The 22,256-nt window shown below is 44.0% G+C and overlaps 1 protein-coding gene across 1 annotated transcript in view; it reads right to left on the bottom strand.

Annotated features, from left to right (window-relative positions):
* Window positions 1-12,458: 12,458 nt before the first annotated feature.
* ahcy (adenosylhomocysteinase) overlaps window positions 12,459-22,256 on the bottom strand; it is a 116,858-nt gene continuing 107,060 nt past the window's right edge. The window contains exon 10 of the mRNA XM_063040939.1: window positions 12,459-12,815. Within this exon, the coding sequence (XP_062897009.1) occupies window positions 12,684-12,815 (132 nt within the window). The 3' untranslated portion in view covers window positions 12,459-12,683. The remainder of the gene's footprint in view (window positions 12,816-22,256) is intronic.

Raw genomic sequence — 22,256 nt, 5'->3', positions numbered from 1 at the left:
CCCAGGGCGCAAATCCATGGTCTCACGAGACTAACGGATACCTATAGGTGGTGGTGGAGGCAGTGTTACGTACCTCGTAACTGGGTTGCCAAACCAGCAGAAATGGACCACTTAGTTGGAGTCTGGATTACTGGAACTAAGAAAGTTTTATTAAAGAAATAAGCAACACAGTGCAACAGGTTAGCAATGATAAAACACACATGTACACAGAACTAGGATAATAGGATCAATCAAGCTCTATCGCAGTCTAGGGGTAAAATCATCAGTCTCAAGTGACACAGAGTTCAGTTCAATTCAGTTCAGTTCGCAGTAATCGCTGTTGTGCTGTTGGGGAGAGAGAGAGAGAGCGAATGAATATGCAAATCGGATTCCAAACAGACCTTCGATATTCCTCGCAGTTAGCTTTCGGGCAAGCCCTTTGTAATGTCTTCCGAGGTCACCGACTGTGACCCCTCCGTTCCAGATACGATCGTTCTTCTGTGGTGAACCCGGCACCCAGGCAAGGGCGGACACACACACCGGGTTCCCGCCAACCGTACCTTTCCACCCTGTGCGTCTATGGCTGGTCCCGCGACCAGACCTCCAAAACTTCCACCAACTTGTGGGGGCACACCGCTTCCAGGGTCTCGTTACCTCGTGGTGTCGTGGTGTCTTGCCTTAGCGAACTTGTCACTTTTATCCCCCTGCTGGGGTATCGCCTGTCCATCAAACTTCAAACAGTTCAGGTTCAAAGCAACCGGTCTTGACACTACTCGGAACTGTGTCTCCTTTTCATTAATCTCTCTCGTCCCCCATTAACATTTCTGAATGTTCCCCCATTGTCCTCTTATCGGCATCAATCTTCTGATAATTTGGTCTGTTGTCACAGCAGATACAATGGAGTATTTTAAGAGACTCTTGGATATGTACATGGAGCTTAGAAAAATAGAGGGCTATGGGTAACCCTAGGTCATTTCTAAAGTACGTGCATGTTCAGCACAGCATTTTGGGCCGAAGGCCCTGTATTGTGCTGTAGATATCTACCACTGGTCGCCAACCTCCATGCAGAAAATGAACCATCTACAACCACCCTTTGCCTTCTGTGGGCAAGCCAATTGTGTATCTCCTTGGATCCTATGCCTCCTTACTTTATGAATGAGCCTTGAATGGGGACCCTTAGCAAATGCTTTACTGTTCAGGAATGAGATAGGGCAGGTGATGGAGGTATGTGTTGGGGAGCACTTTGGGTCCAGTGATCTCAATACCATAAGTTTCAATATAATTATGGAGAAGAATAGGACAGGACCCAGAGTTGAGATTTTTAATTGGAGAGTACTGAGCGCCATCTCTATCTGAGCGATTCGACCTCCATTTCGGTCACCAACAGCAGGCAAAGCCAGGGATTTTGACCCTCCAAAAGATTCCTGACCGCGCAGTAACGACAGCAGCGAACAAGCGTTTCAGAAATTTTTCTATATGTTCCTCTGCTTTCACGTCCATCTCCATCCAATCAGAAATTGTTCATGGCCCCTATTTAACAGATACAATATCATTTTCACCGGAGAGATGCGCGCGCACGGCGCGTTGCTTCTCCTCTCCTAGCTAAGTTAATAGTTAAGTTAGCTTTTGAAAGTCTCTCAAATAGTTTCTCCACCGCAGTAATATGTACTTTCCAAGTATTGTTTCCTGTAACTAAATCATCAATATAGGCATCTCTATCTTTTAACCCATGAACCACACTATTAATCATCTACTGGAAAGTTCCTGGTGCATTCTTCATCCCAAATGGAAGAATATTATATTCATATAACCCAGATGGAGTTACAAATGCAGAAATCTCTCTACCTCTATCCGTCAATGGAACACATCAATAACCTTTTAACAAATCAATCTTTGTAAGGAACTTTGCTTGTCCAACTTTATCCACACAATCATTGAACCTAGGGATTGGATATGCATCAGTTTTTGTCACAGCAGTCACCTTCCTGTACAGGTGTCGGACAGCTGATCAGAGCTCGAAGTTTTCGGATGACTCAGAGTCAGAGTGGTTGGGTATAGCAGGGAGAGTTTTTCTTCCTTCTCCCGTCTGCGTGAGATGTGGGACATTTGAGAGACTTTGAACTTTTACTGTGCTCATGGACTTCTTCATCAAGTTATGGTATTGTTGCACTGTTGTAACTATATGTTATAATTATGTGGTTTTGTCAGTTTTTTTTTCAGTCTTGGTCTGTCCTGTGTTTTGTGATATCACACTGGAGGAAATATTGTATCATTTCTTAATACATGCATTACTAAATGACAATAAAAGAGGACTGGGTGTCTTCATAACCTAAAAGTGAATTTGGTCATGCCACGGTGACCTACCTTGGTTATGTTGTGGGTCAAGGAAAATTAGCTCCTGTTCAGGCAAAAGTTCAGGCAATTTTAGAAGTACCCACTCCAACCGGTAAGAAAACTCTCAGAAGATTATTCGGTATGGTAGGATATTACCAAAAATTTTGTAAGAATTTTGAAAGTTTGTTTGGACAGACTTTGATAAATTGAAAACTATACTATGTCGTCAACCTGTGCCCAAAACCCCTGACTTTGAAAAAACATTTTCATTATCTGTAGATGCTAGTGATGAAGCTGCAAGAGCAGTGTTACTTCAAAGGGAATGAGGGTGATGAAGTTGATCGTCTGGTAGCTTACTTTTCTAAGAAATGTAATACCCATCGAAGAGATTACTCAACCATCAAAAAGGAATTATTATCTCTTGTTTTGGCTTTACAACATTTTGAAGTGTATGTTGGTACTACTCAGAAACCACTCATAGTTTACACTAATCATAATCATAGTGTTTTTGAGTAAGATTAGGAACAAAAATAGAAGATTACTAAATTGGAGTTTGATGTTACAGGAGTATAATATTTTGATAACCCATATTAAAGGTAAAGATAATGTGATCGCTGATTGTACATTTAACATCCAGATAGACAATGTAAATTTTTTAATGCAGTGATATTTTAACACTTGTAACACTCCTACTGTATATTAGTTTGCAAAACTACGCTCTGGACAGACTATGCTCTATCTGTCAGAGAAAGCAGGATCTCCCAGTGGCCACACATTTTAATTCCACGTCCCATTCCCATTCTGATATGTCTATCCACGGCCTCCACTACTGTAAAGATGAAGCCACACTTAGGTTGGAGGAACAACACCTTATATTATGGGTAGCCTCCAACCTGATGGCATGAACATTGACTTCTCAAACTTCCGCTAATGCCCCACCTCCCCCTCGTACCCCATCTGTTATTTATTTATATACACACATTCTTTTTCTCTCTCTCTCCTTTTTCTCCCTCTGCCCCTCTCACTATACCCCTTGCCCATCCTCTGGGTTTCCCCCCCGACCCCTTTTCTTTCTCCCTGGGCCTCCTGTCCCATGATCCTTTCATATCCCTTTTGCCAATCAACTGTCCAGCTCTTGGCTCTATCCCTCCCCCTCCTGTCTTCTCTCATTTTGGAACTCGCCCTCCCCCTCTCAAATCTCTTACTAGCTCTTCTTTCAATTAGTCCTGACGAAGGGTCTCGGCCCGAAACGTCGACTGTACCTCTTCCTAGAGATGCTTCCTGGCCTGCTGCATTCACCGGCAACTTTGATGTGTGTTGCTTGAGTTTCCAGCATCTGCAGAATACTCATGTTTGCGAGTTTACTTCCCATTAAGGTTTTCGCTTGTTTACCTTTTTACTAATTTTGAGCAGAGTTTAATAAATGTTTATTTGTTTATAAAACCTGTCTCATTTCTATATTCATTGTTGCCTGTCACATGACAGGAGGCAGATTCTGAAACAACAAAGTAATTATTGTGATTGGTAATTTTAACTTTGATTGATTGGCATCTCCTTAGAGCAAGGGCTGGAGTTTCTGAGGTGCGTTCAGGAAGGTTTCCTGCCACAATATGTAGATAAGCCAGCTCGAGGAGAGATTGTACTTGATCTGGTATTAGGAAATGAACTCTCGATGGGAGAGCATTTTGGAGGTAGTGATCACAGCTGTATCTCCTTTACCACAGTGCTCGAGAGGGATAGAAGCAAACAAATTAGGAAAATATTTAATTGCGGTAGGGGCTATTATGATGCTATTAGGCAGGAGCTTGGGAACGTAAATTGGGGACAGATGTTCTCAGGGAAATGCACAGCAGAAATGGGGCAACTGTTCAGGGAAATAAATGTGTGGAGTATTTTCTAAATGGGGAGAAAATCCAGGAATATGAGGTGCGGAGGGACTTGCGAATCCTTGTGCAGAACACCCTGAAAGTTAACTTGCAAGTTGAGTCGGTGGTGAGGAAGGCAAATTCATTTCAAGAGGTCTAGAATACCAGAGCAAGGATGTGATGCTGAGGATTTATCAGGCACTGGTGAGGCTTCAGCTTGAGTATTGTGAGCAGTTTTGGGCTCCTCATCTTAGAAAAGATGTACTAGCATTGGAGTTGGTCCAGAGGAAGTTCACAAGGATAATTCCAGGAGGAAAAGGGTTATCATGCAAGGGACATTTAATGGCTTTGGGTCTGTACTCGGTGGAATTCAGAAGGATGGGGGGGGTGGAATCTTATTGAAATATTTCTAATGTTGAAAGACCTAGACAGAGTAGATATGGACAGGATGTTTCCCATGGTGGGACAGTCTAGGACGAGAGGGCACAGCCTCAGGATAGAGGGGCACCCTTTCGAAACAGAGCTGAGAAAGGGTGGTGAATTTGTGGAATTTGTTGCCACATGCAGCTGTGGAGGCCAGCTCTTTGGGTGTATTTAAGGCAGAGATTGATAGATTCTTGATTGGACATGGCATCAATGGTTACGGGGAGAAGGTCAGAAACTGGGGTTGAGGGGGAGATAGAATAAAAGGATCCGCCATGATTGAATGGCAGAGCAGACTTGATGGGCCAGACGGCCTAATTCTGCTCCTACATCAAAGAACCATGGTGTACAAAGATGTGGAAAATCTAGTTAAGAGGAAAAGAAAAGCTTACAAAAGGTTCAAGAAACTAGGTACTGCTGGAGCTCTAAATTACAAGGTTTCCAGGAAAGAGCTTAAGAATGGAATTAGGACAGCTAGAAAGGGCCGTGAGATGGTCTTGGCGAACATTATTAAGGAAAACCCAAAGCATTCTGTAAGTATGTGAAGAGCAAGAGGGTGGGCCGTGAAAGAGTAGTCATGAGTGATAGTGGAAACATCTGTATGAAGTCGGAGGAGGTAGCGGAGGTAACTAATGAATACTTTGCTTCAGTATTCTCCAGTGAAAAGGACCTTGGCAATTGTAGGGATGGATTGCAGCGGAGCAAAATGCTTGAGCATATAGACATTAAGGAAGTGGATGTACTGGAGGGTTTGAAAAGTTAGATAAGTTGCCAAGACTGGGTGAGATATAACCCAGCTACTGTGGAAAGTGAGGGAGGAGATTGCTGAGCCTCTGGCGATGATCTTTGCATCATCAATAGGGATAGGCGAAATACCGGAGGATTGCAGTTGTTGTTCCCTTGCTCAAGAAAGGGAGTACAGAAAACTCTGGAAATTATGGACCAGTGAGTCCTAATCCAGTGGTGTGATAGTTGTTGGAGAAGATCCTGGGAGGCAGGACTAAAGAGCATTTGGAGAGACAATCAGTATGGAATTTTCAAGGGTAGATCTTGCCTTACGAGCCTGATTGACTTCTTTGAGGATGCAACGAATCAGATTGATGAAGGTAAAGCAGCGGATGTAGTGTATATGGATTTCAGTAAGGCATTTGATAAGGGATCAGGACAACAGAGCGGCGTGGGAGCTGAATTCTGAAGGAAGGCAGTTTTTTTTTAAAAAACTTCCAGTGCAAGAAGGACGAGACTGCGCAGGCGCATGACGTAACAGGACAGCGCGCAGAGTTTAAAAAGACCACTCTATACAGCGAGCAGTGGAGTGAGTGGTAGCAGAGTGTAGGGCTTTGGCTTCAATGGGCTTCGGTAGAAAACGGGAAGAGGCGAGAGTGAAGCACCAACTCTCCCCACCCCCCCCCCCCGGTGAATCGGCCCGAACAGACAGGAAAAGCAGGGCTCACACAGCAAACAGTACGTGCTAACGGTTTAAAAAGTTCGTGTGTTTGGAGAGGTAAGTAGGTGAGTAGACTTACTTTTCCTGTTTCATTCCTGTAGAATTAGGTAGCATGCCTGCAGGGTTAGTGCTTTGTTCAGGGTGTCAGATGTGAGAATCCTGGGAGACCTCCAGTCTCGCTGATGGCCACATCTGCGCCAGGTGCACCGAGATGCAGTTCCTCAGAGACCATGTTAGGAATCTGCAGCTGCAGCTTGATGACCTACTGCTTATCAGGGAAAGTGAAGAGGTGATAGACAGGAGCTACAGGGAGGTAGTCATCCCTAGGCTACAGGGATCAGAAAATTGGGTGACGGTCAGGAGAGGGAAGGAAAACGCCCGGATAGTGGACAGCACACCTGCAGCTGTCCCCCTCAGCAACAAATATATTGTTCTGGATGCTGTTGAGGGGGATGACCTGACACGGGACGCCCACGGTGACCGGGTCTCTGGCATTGAGCCTGGCGCTGTTGTGAAGTAGGGAAGGAGGAAGAAGAGGAATGCGGTAGTCATAGGGAATTCCATAGTCAGGGGAACAGACAGAAGATTCTGTGAGCATGATAGAGTACCCGCATGGTGTGTTGCCTCTCAGGTGCCAGAGTATGGGACGTCTCGGATCGGGTCCAGAATATTCTGAAGGGAGAAGGCGAGCAGCCAGTTGTTTTGGTGCATGTTGGTACCAATGACATAGATAGGACAAGGGAGGAGGTCCTGAAAAGAGATGTCTGGGAGTTAGGAACGAAGCTGAGAAGCAGAACCTCCAGGGTAGTAATCTCGCGATTGCTACCTGTGCCACATGCTAGCGAGGGCAAGAATAGTAGGATCAGGCAGATGAATGCGTGGCTGAGAGACTGGTGCAGGGGGCAGGCCTTCAGATTCTTGAATCATTGGGATCTCTTCTGGGGGAAGTATGACCTTTTCAAAATGGACAGGTTACACCTGAACCCAAAGGGGACCAATATCCTGGTGGGAAGGTTTAATAGAGCTGTTAGGGAGGGTTTAAACTAATTTGGCAGGGGGATGGGAACCGGAATGATAGAGCCGAGGAAGGGGAAAATAGAAATAAATCTAAGATAATGAGCATTAAAGATGTCAGGAAAGACAGACAGGTGATGGGGCAAATTTGTAGCCATTGGGATGAGTTGCAGTGCAATAAAGTTGCAGGAAAATCAAAGTGAGAAGTACCAAATACTGGTCTTAAGGTGTTATACTTAAATGCACGCAGCATAAGAAATAACGTGGATGATCTTGTCGTACAGCTACAGATTGGAAGGTGATATTGTGGCCATCACTGAGACCTGGCTAAAGGATGCATGTCTCTGGGAGCTGAACGTCCAAGGATACACGGTGTATCAGAAGGATAGGAAGGTAGGCAGAGGGGGAGGCATGGTTTTATTGGAAAGAAATGATATTAAATCATTAGAAAGAGGTGACAGAATCCAAAGGTGCAGAATCTTTATCGGTTGAGCAAAGAAATCGCAGGGGTAAAAGGACCCTGATGGCAGTTATTTATAGGCCTCCAAACAGCTGCAGTGATGTGGACTACAAATTACAACAGGAAATAGAAAAGGCTTGTCAGAAGGGCAGTGTTATGATAATTGTGGGGGATTTTAACATGCGAGGGGATTGAGAAAATTAGGTCAGCACTAGATATCAAGAGAGAGAATTTGTAGAATGTCTGCAAGATGGCTTTTTAGAACAGCTTGTTGTTGAGCCCACTAGAAGATTAGCTGTACTGGATTGAGTATTGTGTAACGAACCGGAGGTGATTACAGAGATTGAGGTGAAGGAACTCCTAGGAGGCAGTGATCAAAACATGATCGCGTTCACTTTGAAATTTGAAAAAGAGAAGCCGAAATCTGATGTGTTGGTATTTCAGTGGAGTAAAGGAAATTATAGTGGCATGAGAGAGTAACTGGCCAAAGTTGACTGGAAAGGGACACTGGTGGGAAGGACGGCACAGCAGCAGTGGCTGGAGTTTATGCGAGAAGTGAGGAAGGTGCAAGACAGGTATATTCCAAAAAAGAAGAAATTTTCGAATGGAAAAAGGATGCAACCGTGGCTGACGAGAAATCAAAGCCAAAGTTAAAGCAAAGTAGAGGGCATATAAGGAAGCAAAAATTAGTGGGATCGCAGAGGATTGGGAAGTTTTTAAAAGCTTACAAAAGGAAACTAAGGTGGTCATTAAGAGGGAAAAGATTAACTATGAAAGGAAGCTAGCAAATAATATCAAAGAGGATACTAAAAGCTTTTTCAAGTATATAAAGAGTAAAAGACAGGTGAGGGTAGATATAGGAGCAATAGAAAATGATGCTGGAGAAATTGTAATGGGAGATAAGGAGATGGCAGAGGAACTGAACGAGTATTTTGCATCAGTCTTCATTGAGGAAGACATCAGCAGTACACCGGACACTCAAGGGTAGCAGGGAAGAGAAGTGTACGGAGTCACAATTACAACAGAGAAAGTACTCAGAAAGCTGAATAGTCTAAAGGTAGATAAATCTCCCAGACCAGATGGAATGCACCCTCATGTTCTGAAGGAGGTAGCTGTGGAGATTGTGGAGGCATTAGTGATGATCTTTCAAAAGTCGATAGATTCTGGTGTGGTTCCGGAGGACTGGAAGATTGCAAATGTCACTCTACTATTTAAGAAGGGAGCAAGGAAGCAAAAAAGAAATTATAGACCTGTTAGCTTGACATCGGTGGTTGGGAAGTTGTTGGAGTCGATTGTCAAGGATGAGGTTACAGAGTACCTGGAGGCATATGACAAGATAGGCAGAACTCAGCATGGATTCCTTAAAGGAAAATTCCGCCTGACAAACCTATTACAATTTTTTGAGGAAATTACAAGTAGGCTAGACAAGGGAGATGCACTGGATGTTGTATATTTGGATTTTCAGAAGGCCTTTGACAAGGTGCCTCACATGAGGCTACTTAACAAGAGCCCATGGAATTACGGGAAAGTTACATACGTGGATAGAGCATTGGCTGATTGGCAGGAAACAGAGAGTGGGAATAAAGGGATCCTATTCTGGTTGGCTGTCAGTTACCAGTGGTGTTCCACAGGGGTCTGTGTTGGGATCGCTTCTTTTTTCATTGTACATCAATGATTTGGATTACGGAATAGATGGCTTTGTGGCTAAATTTGCTGATGATACGAAGATAGGTGGAGGGGCCGGTAGTGCTGAGGGAATGGAGAGTCTGCAGAGAGACTTGTATAGATTGGAAGAATGGGCAAAGAAGTGGCAAATGAAGTACAATGTTGGAAAGTGTATGGTTATGCACTTTGGCAGAAGAAATAAACGGGGAGACTATTATTTAAAAGGGGAGAGAATTCAAAGTTCTGAGATGCAACGGGACTTGGGAGCCCTGGTACAGGATACCCTTAAGGTTAACCTCCAGGTTGAGTCGGTGGTGAAGAAGGCGAATGCTATGTTGGTATTCATTTCTAGAGGAATAGAGTATAGGAGCAGGGATGTGATGTTGAGGCTGTATAAGGCACTGGTGAGGCCTCACTTGGAGTACTGTGGGCAATTTTGGTCTCCTTATTTAAGAAAGGATGTGCTGACGTTGAAGAGGGTACAGAGAAAATTCATTAGAATTATTCCGGGAATGAGAGGGTGAACATATGAGGAACATTTGTCTGCTCTTGGACTGTATTCCTTGGAGCCTTGGAGTTTAGAAGAATGAGGGGAGACCTCACAGAAGCATTTCGAATGTTGAAAGGCATGGACAGTGTGGATGTGGCAAAGCTGGTTCCCATGATGGGGGAGTCTAGTATGAGAGGGCATGACTCAAGGATTGAAGGGTGCCCATTCAGAACAGAAATGTGAAGAATTTTTTTTAGCCAGAGGGTGGTGAATCTATGGAATTTGTTGTCACGGGCGGCAGTGGAGGCCAAGTCATTGGGTGTATTTAAGGCAGAGATTGATAGGTATCTGAGTAGCCAGGGCATCAAAGGTTATGGTGAGAAGGTGGGGGAGCGGGACTAAATGGGAGAATGGATCAGCTCATGATAAAATGGCGGAGCAGACTCGATGAGCCGAATGGCCGACTTCTGCTCCTTTGTCTGATGGTCTTATAATAAGTTTCCTCATGCAAGGGTCATTAAGAAAGTTTTGAGGCATGGAATCCAAGGAGACCTTGCTTTGTGGATCCAGAATTGGCTTGCCCACAGAAGGCAAAGGGTGGTTGTGGATGGTTCATATTCTGCATGGAGGATGATGACCTGTCCTCCTGTGGTGTTCCTCAGGGATCTGCTCTAGGACCCCTCTGTGTAACGTTTATAAATTACCTGGATGAGGAAGTAGGATGGGTTAGTAAGTTTGCTGATAACACAAAAGTTAGGGGTGTTGTGGATAGACTGGAGGGTTATCAGAGGTTACAGCAGGACTCCAATAGGATGCAGAAGTGGGCTGAGAAGTAGCAGATGGAGTTCAACTCAGAAGTGTGACGTGCTTCACTTTGGTAGGTCAAATTTGAAGATAGAAAATAGCATTAATGGTAAGACTCTTGGCAGCGTGGAGGATCAGTGAGATCTTGGGGTCTGTAGCAACAGGAATACGGGACACTCATAGCTGCTGTGCGGTTTGACAGTGTAAGAAGATGTATGGTGTGATGGCCTTCAACTGTGAGATTGAGTTCAAGAGCTGTGAGGTACTGTTACAGCTATACCAGACTAAGCTTAGATAGACCCCACTTGAAGTACTGTGTTCAGTTCTGGTCACCTCATTACAGGAAGGATGTGGATACTATAGAGTGAGTGCAGAGGAGATTTACAAGAATGTTGCCTGGATTGGAGATCATGCCTTATGAGAACAGGTTGAGTGAACTTGGCCTTTTCTCTTTGGAGCGATGGAGGATGAGAGGTGATCTGATAAAGGTGTATAAGATGAGAGGCATTGATGGTGTGGATAGCCAGAGCCTTTTTCCCAGGGCTGAAATGGCTAACATGGGTTGGCACAGTTTTAAGGTGTTTCGAAACAGCTACAGAGGGGATGTCAGGGGTAGGTTTTTCCACACAGAATGTGGGTGCGTGGAATGCACTGCCAGCAGTGGTTGTGGAATCAGATACATGAGTCTTTCAAGCGACTCTTAGATTGTTTCCAAGGTTGTCAAGCTGAGGAGTGGTAGTGGGGACAAGCTCCCACTACCTAAAAGTGCTCCTCATAACATGCGCCTCAAATAGCCTCTGACAACCAAGTCCAACTCCTGGCCTTTTCACGTGGCTTAGCCTCTAAGCCCGGTGGAACTGTTTCTACTGACAGGAGAAGGGTCGAAGGCGGGTCCCGGTCCTTTAAAACCAGTGCTTTGGGTCGATGGTGCTCGTCAGCCTGGGAAGGCAGTCCACCTAAGAGAGGGAAAACTCTGATTTCAAACCTCTGCTGCCTTGCTGCCATACCCATTCACGGGAAAGGCTTCAGGAGTAAACCCTGAGGACAAATCCGGAGCTGGAGTCCCTAAGGCAGTCCAACGTTGCTTTCAACCTTGCTCTGGCAACTCCTGCGACGTCACTGATGCCAAGCTGTATCAGCCCTTGCCCTTCCCCTGGACAACATCGGTGGCATGGAGAGGGGAGACTTGCTGCATGGGCAACTGTTGGTCTTCCATACAACCTTGCCCAGGCCTGCGCCCTGGAGAGACTGAATCAAGACTTTCCAGGTGCAGATCCATGGTCTTGCAAGACTAACAGATGCCATCCATCCAGACAGGTACATAGCCCTCTCTTTTTCTAAGCTCTTTTGTGGTAGGGAAATTCTAGGCAGTTTCTATAGTAGGTTACATGGTCAGCACAACACTGTGGGCTGTAGGGCCTGTAAGGCCTGTAATGTGCTGTAGATTTCTATGTTCTATATACACATCTAGTCGAGCAGCTCCAACTTTGAGCTCAGGTTCTGGCTCTTTGGAATATCACACTGACTCAGTGCCTGGGTTTTCTCTGGGTGTACATCCAAATTTACTGATCAACAGGCCATGTCAGCAGAAGCGCACTTGAACAGAGCTGAGCCATCTAAAACCACAGTAAAGTAAAGACCAGCATATAGGTTGGGAGAGAGTGAGCAAAACACTAGGACATCAAAATCTCTTAATTATATAATTAAAATACTATGCACACTTTTTGATCAACTCACAAGAGACTGCAGATGGTAAAATTTGGAGCTTCAAACAATCTGTTGGAAGAACTCCAGGTTATCCAGCATGTGTGGAAGGAAATGAACTGTCAACATGTTTGAGTTGAATGCCTGCATCATGATCTGATCAAATATTTGCTGTGTTTGCAGGTCTTCTTCAGAACTTAGACTGGGCATTAGTTTAATTGGTTACTCATGAATCGCTTAGTTTTGTGAAAGCATTCCATGTCAAAAAGGAAATCAGAGTCCGAATCAATATTTATTGTCAATATTTCAGCAGGATTATATTTCAACATCAGTGAAATTACAAAACAAATGATTTGGTGATAAGATGGTTACTACTGAGGCTAGAGCAACAATCAGCTGGGACCATTGATTTGGCAATCAGAACAGCCTTCACAGATGTTGACAAACTCAATCTCTTGAAGGAATGTTGTTGCACTCTGCAGCAGGAATCAACAGGGTTCAATATCTGTAATGGTCTGGTTTAAAAGGCCCATCCACAGGAATGCTAAGATAAGACGACTGATCCTCTGTCAGTTTGGTTAATTTTACTCCGAGTTTCTCCAAGTGCGCAGCAGCCACTGCTTCATCCAGCTGCAAAAGACAAAACATGGTACAATCATCATCATCAGGTGCCATGCCCAGACTGAGCTTTGACTGCCATGGCCCACACACTCCTGTTTCGGGTCAAGCGGATCAATTCATTGGTATTCATTTCCAATTCTCTGGCTGCTGTCTCCATCATCATTTGTCTTTGCCTTCCTTTTGCTTTCTTCCCTTCAATCTTTCCCATAATTACCATGCATTCCAACTACTCTTTCCTAATCACATGCCCAAAGTTACGTTGCCTTTTCATGATCTCATACATTTTTCTTTGTAAATAGCAAATCAAAAACTGCAGATAACCATATAACAATTACAGCACGGAAACAGGCCATCTCGGCCCTTCTAGTCCGTGCCGAACTTTTACTCTCACCTTGTCCCATCGACCTGCACTCAGCCCATAACCCTCCATTCCTTTCCTGTCCATATATCGATCCAATTTAACTTTAAATGACAATATCGAACCTGCCTCAACCACTTCTGCTGGAAGCTCGCTCCACAGAGCTACCACTCTGAGTAAAGTTCACCCTCATGTTACCCCTAAACTTTTGCCCTTTAACTCTCAACTCATGTCCTCTTGTTTGCGTCTCCCCCATTCTCAGTGGAAAAAGCCTATCCACGTCAACTCTATCTATCCCCCTCATAATTTTAAATACCTTTATCAAGTCCCCCCTCAACCTTCTACACTCCAAAGAGTAAAGACCTAACTTGTTCAACCTTTATCTGTAACTTAGCAGATGCAACCCAGGCAACATTTTAGTAAATCTCCTCTGTACTCTCTCAATTTTACTGACATCTTTCCTATAATTCGCTGATCAAAACTGTACACAATACTCCAAATTTGGCCTCACCAATGCCTCATACAATTTCAACATTACATTCCAAATCCTATACTCAATGCTCTGATTTATAAAGGCCATCATACCAAAAGCTTTCTTCACCACCCTATCCTCATGAGATTCCACCTTTAGGGAACTATGCACCATTATTCCTAGATCCCTCTGTTCTACTGCATTCTTCAATGCCCTACCATTTACCATGTATGTCCTATTTTGATTAGTCCTACCAAAGTGTAGCACCTCACATTTTTCAGCATTAAACTCCATCTGCCATCTTTCAGCGCACTCTTCTAACTGGCCTAAATCTCTCTGCGAGCTTTGAAAACCTACTTCATTATCCACAACTCCACCTATCTTAGTATCATCTGCATATTTACTCATCCAATTTACCACCCCATCATCCAGATCATTAATGTATATGACAAACAACACTGGACCCAGTACAGATCCCTGAGGCACACCACTAGACACCATCCTCCAATCTGACACAGTTATCCACCACTACTCTCTGGCGACTTCCATCCAGCCACTGCTGAATCCATTTTACTACTTCAATATTAATGCCTAATGATTGAACCTTCTGCTGAAATTCTGAAATAAAGAAAATACAAGAGGCTGGAAACAATCTGGTCAGACAGCATCAGTAAGAACAGAAGCAGCTTCAGGTTGTGGATACATAAGAAAAAGATCATTTTTCAGCAGCAGAATTGAAGAGGAATCGTTAGGATAAAAGGGAACATCTCTGACAGGATGAGATCAAATGCTTTAAAGTGGCAGTTATTCATCAGATTATGAAATTTTCTCTATTGAAGATGCTAATAGCAAGGCTGCCCAAAACGTCGACTGTACCTCTTCCTATAGATGCTGCCTGGCCTGCTGCCTTCACCAGCATTTTTTGTGTGTGTGTGTTGCTTGAATTTCCAGCATCTGTAGATTTCCTTGTAATTGTGTACAACTTTGCTACAACCTGTCCATGCCAAAGGTGTCCACCTGGGCTAGTCCGATTTATAGAGAACTACAGCACAGAAACAGATCCTTCAGCCCATCTAATCCATGACAACCTGCCTAGTCCCATCGACCCACATCCAGACCATAGCCTTCCATACCCCTTCCATCCATGTACTTATCCAAACCTAACTTTAATTTGGAAGTTGAATCTGATTCCACCACTTACACTGGCAGCTTGCACTTACACACACACCGAGTGCAGTTCCCTCTCTGACTCTCCTTAAATATTTCACCTTTCACCATAAAATCTATGACCTCTACCATGAATAAGTGTTGCTGGGTGTTGCAGTTTGATTTGAGTGAAACTTTTGAAGAGGTGATCAAAAGGACTGAGGGAAGAGGCTAGTAGACATTTTCTACATGGAATTTTAGCAAGGCCTTGACAAGATCTTGTTGCATGGTCCATATGGTTCAATCAAATGAAATTCCAGAAAAGCTAGCCAACTGGTCACAAAATTGTCAGTGGAAACAGGCAGAGGTGTTTGTCAAGGGTTGTTTTTCCAGAATAGAGGCCCCGACCAGTAGAATAATATTTATCATAAGGGATAGTTATTGTGACCAGTTGGCTTATCATAGTTTGTAATTAGTATTGTGATGGATAGCTAAGGATAACTGGAAAAGTGGGCAAAGGAATGGCGAGAGGACTTTTGCTCAGAGAAGTAAATCTTGGGACTTAAACCAGGTCAGGACATACATGGTAAATGACAGGGCCCTGGGCATTTCTGTTGAACTGAAAGACCAGAAGATACAAGTACATAGTTCCCTGAAACAGGTAAACAGGGTGAAGACATGCAACAATACAAGAGCTGGCAATTATTAAATTGTTAAATGTCAGTTGTTAAAAACATTGGATCTTGTGTACAATTCTGGTTGCCATACTCTAGGAAAGATGTGATTGAGCAAGATGATTTAGAAAAGACTCATGAGGATTCTCAGCAGGACAGGCAGCATCTATGGAAAAAAAGTACAGTCAATGTTTCGGGCCGAAACCCCTCGGCAGGACTGGAGAAAAAAGCTGAGGAGTAGATTTGAAAGAATGGGGGGGGGGGGGGGGAGGGATGGGAGAGTGAAACACAAGGTGAAATCTGGAGGGGGAGGGATGAAGCAGAGCTAGGAAGCTGATTGGTGAAAGAGACAGAAGGTCATGGAAGAAAGAAAAAATGGGAAGACGGGTGCGAACACCAGAGGTAAGTGATGGGCGGGCAAGGAGGTAACACGAGAGGGGGACAAGGGAATGGGAAATGGTGAGGGGGGAAGCGGAGGCATTACTGGAAGATGGTGAAATCGAAGTTCATGCCATCAGGTTGGAGGCTACCCAAACAGAAAACAAGCTGGTGTTCTTCCAACCCAAGTGTGGCCTTATCCCGGCAGTTGAGGCGGCCATGGATGGTCATATCGGAATGCAAAGTAGAATTAAAATGGGCAGCCACTGTGAGATCCCACTTACAGATGATATGAAGATAGATGGAAGGGCAGGTAGTTTTGAGGAGGTAGAGATGCTACAGAAGGATTCAGCCAGATGAGAAGAATAGGGAAAGAAATGGTAGTTGGAATACAGTGTCAGGAAGTGTATGGTCATGCACTTCGTTAGAAGAAAAGGGTTGACTATTTTCTAAATGGGAAGAAAATATATATATAAAAAAACAGACAGAGTCCCTGTGAAGAACTCCCTAAAGGTTAATTTGCAAGTCAAGTCTGTGGTGAGGAAGGCAAATGTAATGTTAGCATTCATTTCAAGAGGACTTGATTGTGAAAGCAAGGATGTAATGTTGAAACATTATAAAGCACTGGTGAGGTCTCACTAGAGTATTGTGAGCAGGTTTGGGACCCTTATCTTTGAAAGGATGTGCTGAAACTGGAGAGGGTTCAAAGGAGGTTCACAAAAATGATTCCAGGATTGAATGGTGTGCCATATGAAGAATGTCTGATGGTTTTGGGGCTGTATACTCTAATTCAGAAGAATAAGGGGTGACTTCATTGAAACCCATCCAATGGTAAAGGGCCTTGACAGAGTAACAACATAAAAGTGGCTGGTGAACACAGCAGGCCAGGCAGCATCTCTAGGAAGAGGTACAGTCAACGTTTCGGGCGGAGACCCTTCGTCAGGACTAACTGAAAGAAGAGCTAGTAAGAGATCTGAAAGTGGGAGGGGGAGATCCGAAATGACAGGAGAAGACAGGACAGGGAGGGATGGAGCCAAGAGCTGCACAGCTGCACAGGCAAAAGGGATATAAGAGGATCATGGAACAGGAGGCCTAGGGAGAAAGAAAAGGGGGAGGGGGTAAAAACGGAGAGGATGGGCAAGGGGTATAGTGAGAGGGACAGAGGGAGAAAAAGGAGAGAGAGAAAAAGAATGTGTGTATATAAATAAATAACGGATGGGGTACGAGGGGGAGGTGGGGCATTAGTGGAAGTTTGTTCGTGCCATCTCCGTCTCCCCCTGACCCGCTCACTATACCCCTTGCCCATCCTATAAGACCATAAGACAAAGGAGCAGAAGTTGGCCATTCGGCCCATCGAGTCTGCTCTGCCATTTTATCATGAGCTTCACCACTGACTCAACCTGGAGGTTAACCTTAAGGGTATCCTGTACGAGGACTCCCAAGTCCCGTTGCATCTCAGAACTTCGAATTTTCTCCCCATTTAAATAATAGTCTGCCCGTTTATTTCTTCTGCCAAAGTGCATAACCATACACTTTCCAACATTGTATTTCATTTGTCACTTCTTTGCCCATTCTTCCAATCTATCCAAGTCTCTGTTTCCTCAGCACGACCGGCCCCACCTATCTTCGCATCATCAGCAAACTTAGCCACAAAGCCATCTATTCCATAATCCAAATCGTTGATGTACAATGTAAAAAGAAGCGGTCCCAACACGGACCCCTGTGGAACACCACTGGTAACCGGTAGCCAACCAGAATAGGATCCTTTTATTCCCACTCTGTTTCCCGCCAATCAGCCAACGCTCTATCCACGTATGTAACTTTCCCGTAATTCCATGGGCTCTTATCTTGTTAAGTAGCCTCATGTGTGGCAACTTGTCAAAGGCCTTCTGAAAATCCAAATATACAACATCCACTGCATCTCCCTTGTCTAGCCTACTTGTAATTTCCTCAAAAAATTGGAATAGGTTTGTCAGGCAGGATTTTCCTTTAAGGAATCCATGCTGAGTTCTGCCTATCTTGTCATATGCCTCCAGGTACTCTGAAACCTCATCCTTGACAATCGACTCCAACAACTTCCCAACCACCGATGTCAAGCTAACAGGTCTATAATTTCCTTTTTGCTTCCTTGCCCCCTTCTTAAATAGCAGAGTGACATTTGCAATCTTCCAGTCCTCCGGAACCATGCCAGAATCTATCGACTTTTGAAAGATCATCACTAATGCCTTCACAATCTCCACAGCTACCTCCTTCAGAACACGAGGGTGCATTCCATCTGGTCTGGGAGATTTATCTACCTTTAGACTATTCACCTTTCTGAGTACTTTCTCTGTTGTAATTGTGACTCCGTACACTTCTCTTCCCTGCTACCCTTGAGTGTCCGGTGTACTGCTGATGTCTTCCTCAGTGAAGACTGATGCAAAATACTCGTTCAGTTCCTCTGCCATCTCCTTATCTCCCATTACAATTTCTCCAGCATCATTTTCTATTGCTCCTATATCTACCCTCACCTGTCTTTCACTCTTTATATACTTGAAAAAGCTTTTAGTATCTTCTTTGATATTATTTGCTAGCTCCCTTTCAGAGTTAATCTTTTCCCTCTTAATGACCTTCTTAGTTTCCTTTTGCAAGCTTTTGAAAACTTCCCAATCCTCTGCCTTCCCACTAATTTTTGCTTCCTTGTATGCCTTCTCCTTTGCTTTATCTTTGGCTTTGACATCTCTTGTCACCCACAATTGCATCCTTCTTCCATTCGAAAATTTCTTCTTTTTTGGAATATTCCTGTCTTGCACCTTCCTCACTTCTCGCATAAACTCCAGCCACTGCTGCTCTGCCGTCCTTCCCATCAGTGTCCCTTTCCAGTCAACTTTGGCAGTTCCTCTCTCATGCCACTATAATTTCCTTTACTCCACTGAAATACCAACACATCAGATTTCTGCTTCTCTTTTTCAAATTTCACAGTGAACTCAATCATGTTATGATCACAGCCTCCTAATGGTTCCTGTACCTCAATCTCTCTAATCACCTCCGGTTCATTACACAATACCCAATCCAGTACAGCCGATCCCCTAGTGGGCTCATCAACAAGCTGTTCTAAAAAGCCATCTCGCAGACATTCTACAAATTCTCTCTTGAGATCCAGTGCCGATCTGATTTTCCCAATCTATTCGCATGTTAAAATCCCCCAGAATTATCATCACACCACCCTTCTGACAAGCCTTTTCTATTTCCTGTTGTAATTTGTAGTCCACATCACTGCAGCTGTTTGGAGGCCTATAAATAACTGCCATCAGGGTCCTTTTACCCCTGCGATTTCTTAGCTCAACCCATAAAGATTCTGCACCTTCCGATCCTGTGTCACCTCTTTCTAATGATTTAATATCATTTCTTACCAATAAAGCCACGCCTCCTCCTCTGCCTACCTTCCTATCCTTCCGATACACCGTGTATCCTTGGACGTTCAGCTCCCAGAGACATGCATCCTTTAGCCACGTCTCAGTGATTGCCACAATATCATACCTGTCAATCTGTAGCTGTACGACAAGAGTATCATCCTCTGGGTTTCCCCCCCTCCCCCTTTTCTTTCTCCCTAAGCCTCCTGTCCCATGATCCCCTCATATCCTTTTTGCCAATCAACTGTCCAGCTCTTGGCTCCATCCCTCCCCCTCCTGTCTTTTCCTATCATTTCAGATCTCCCCCTCCCCCTCTCAAATCTCTTACTGGCTCTTCTTTCAGTTAGTCCTGATGAAGGGTCTCGGCCCGAAACGTCGACTGTACCTCTTCCTAGAGATGCTGCCTGGCCTGCTGTGTTCACCAGCAACTTTTATGTGTGTTGCTTGAAATTTCAGCATCCGCAAATTTCCTCGTGTTTGCAGTCTTGACAGAGTGGATGTTTCCTATGGTGGGAGAGTCTAAGACCAGAGGACACAGCCTCAGAATAGAGGGGTGTCATTTTAGAATAGGAATGAGGAGAAATTTCTTTAGCCAGAGGGTGAATCTGTGGAATTGTCACGGGCAGCTGTATTTATGTCTCTATGCATATTTAAGGCAGAGATTGATAGATTCTTGAATGATCAGGGCACAAAGGGATACGGGGAGAAGGCAGGAGACTGGGGCCGAGAGGAAAATTGAATCAGCCATGGTGAAATGATGGAGCAGACTTGATGGGCCAAATGGCCCAAGTCTGCTCCTATATCTTATGAAACCAAGATTGGAAGTGTAGTGGGCAGTGAGGAAGACTGTCAAAGCTTGGACCAATGAGTGAAATGGGCCGAGGCCATGGCAGATGGAATTTAATGGTGTGAGTTGCTGCACTTTGGGAGACCTATCTCGGGTAGGACTTACACAGACAGCAGTAGGGCACTGAGGAGTACTGGCCTTCATAAATTAAAGGAGCACAGGAGTTGGGAAGTTATGCTGAAATTGTACAAGACATTGGTGATAACTGCTTTGGAAAATTATAGAAACAGAAAACCTACAGCACCATACAGGCCCTTCGGCCTACAAGGCTGTGCTGAACATGTCCCTACCTTAGGACTACCTCGGCTTTGCCCATAGCCCTCTATTTTTCTAAGCTCCATGTACCCAACCAGGAGTCTCTTGTTTCCACCTACAACACTGCCACCGGCAGCAAGCACTCACCACTCTGCATAAAAATAAAACTTGCCCCATGACACCTCCTCTGTATCTACTTCCAAGCACATTAAAATTATGCCCTCTCGTCCTGGCCATTTCAGCACTGGAGAAAAGCCTCTCTTTATCTTGTACACCTCTATCAGGTCACCTCTCATCCTCCGTCGCTCCAAGGAGAAAGGGCCAAGTTCACTCAACCTATTCTCATAAGGCATGCTCCCCAATCCAGGCAACATCCTTGTAAATCTCCTCTGCACCCTTTCTATACTTTCTACATCCTTCCAGTAGTGATGTGACCAGAACTGAGCACAGTACTCCAAGTGGGCTCTGACCAGGGTGCTATACAGCTGCAATATTACCTCTCGGCTCTAACTCAATCCTACGGTTGATGAAGGCCAAAGCACCATATGCCTTCTTAACCACAAAGTCAACTTGCGCAGCTTTGAGTGTCCAATGGACTCTGATCCCAAGATCCCTCTGATCCTCCACACTGCCAAGAGTCTTAACATTAATACTATATTCTGCCATTACATTTGACTTACCTAAATTATGTCCTAAATTATATCCAGTTTTGTTCACTTACCTACAGGAAATATGTAAGTAAGTTTGAAAGAGCACAGAGAAAATTTACAAAGATATTGAGGACCTGAATTATAGGGAAAGGTTGAACTAGTTAGAACTTTATTCTAAAGAATATGGGGAGATTTGATAGAGGTTTACAAAATTATGAGTACAGATAGAGTAAATGTAAGCAGGCTTTTTCCACTGAGGTTGGTTGAGACTACAACTGGAGGTCATAGGTTAAGGGTGAAAGGTGAAACTTAAAGGGAACATGGGAACTTCACTGTGTGGTGAGAGCCTGGAATGAGCATGAATTAGGATAGGTACATGGATGGGAAGGGTATGAAGAGCTGTGTTCAGGGTTCAGGTTGTTGGGACTAGGCTGATTAATGGTTTGACATGGATTAGATAGGACAAAGGGCCCGTTTCTGTTTCCATGACTATGACTCTACAACGTTTGTAAATCTTTTGATCAACTTCCACATATTGTAGCAGACTGGTTAAAAAATGAAAACCTGCGAGAAGCAAGGGCGAGTGGCCAATCAGATTCTAAACTGGCTCGGTGGCAAATGTAAATGTTAATAGTCGACTGATGCTTTTTATAGTGTTAACAGTCCATACCTTCATATATGGTGGTTGAGCACAACCCCATTTTTCAGAGGTTGTAAATACTGGCCATGTGTTTTGCAGGGTGGAGGAACACTTAAGAATGCAGGAAGATAAATAGTCCAGTTTCAAATGGATAGATTAATTTCAAGGATTTCCAAAAGACACTCAACAGCATTGCACACAAGTGGGGGCACAGTACCACTGCAAGCATTGCAGTGCAGCTGTCTCATAGCTCTAGTAACATGTGTTCATTTGTGACTTACAGTACAGGCTGTATGTCATCTGATTTATATCCATCCTTTGTATAATAAGATATCAGACTGACAAAAATCCCAGATTTTCAATTCTTTCACACATGTAACTACACAGAACCACACAAATAACAAGCTGCAATTAGTTGCATAAAAATAAAAGAAATTTTGTAAGATTATCATAATCATATATTGCTACATTTTCAAACTTTTATTACTTCCAAATTTGGCAGGCCAGGCAAAGCTGTTAGATGAAGTAACTATGCCATTATGTTGCAAAGTATCCTTCCACTTGCACTTCCAATCTGTACACACATCTCAAAATATGGTTGTCAGGATAACCAGCAGCTGTGAATTACCTCGTATGTA

The sequence above is a fragment of the Mobula hypostoma genome, chromosome 2, assembly GCF_963921235.1.
Source record: "Mobula hypostoma chromosome 2, sMobHyp1.1, whole genome shotgun sequence".
In the NCBI taxonomy this organism is placed as follows: Eukaryota; Metazoa; Chordata; class Chondrichthyes; order Myliobatiformes; family Myliobatidae; genus Mobula; species Mobula hypostoma.
This window is presented reverse-complemented; position numbering and strand designations above follow the sequence as displayed.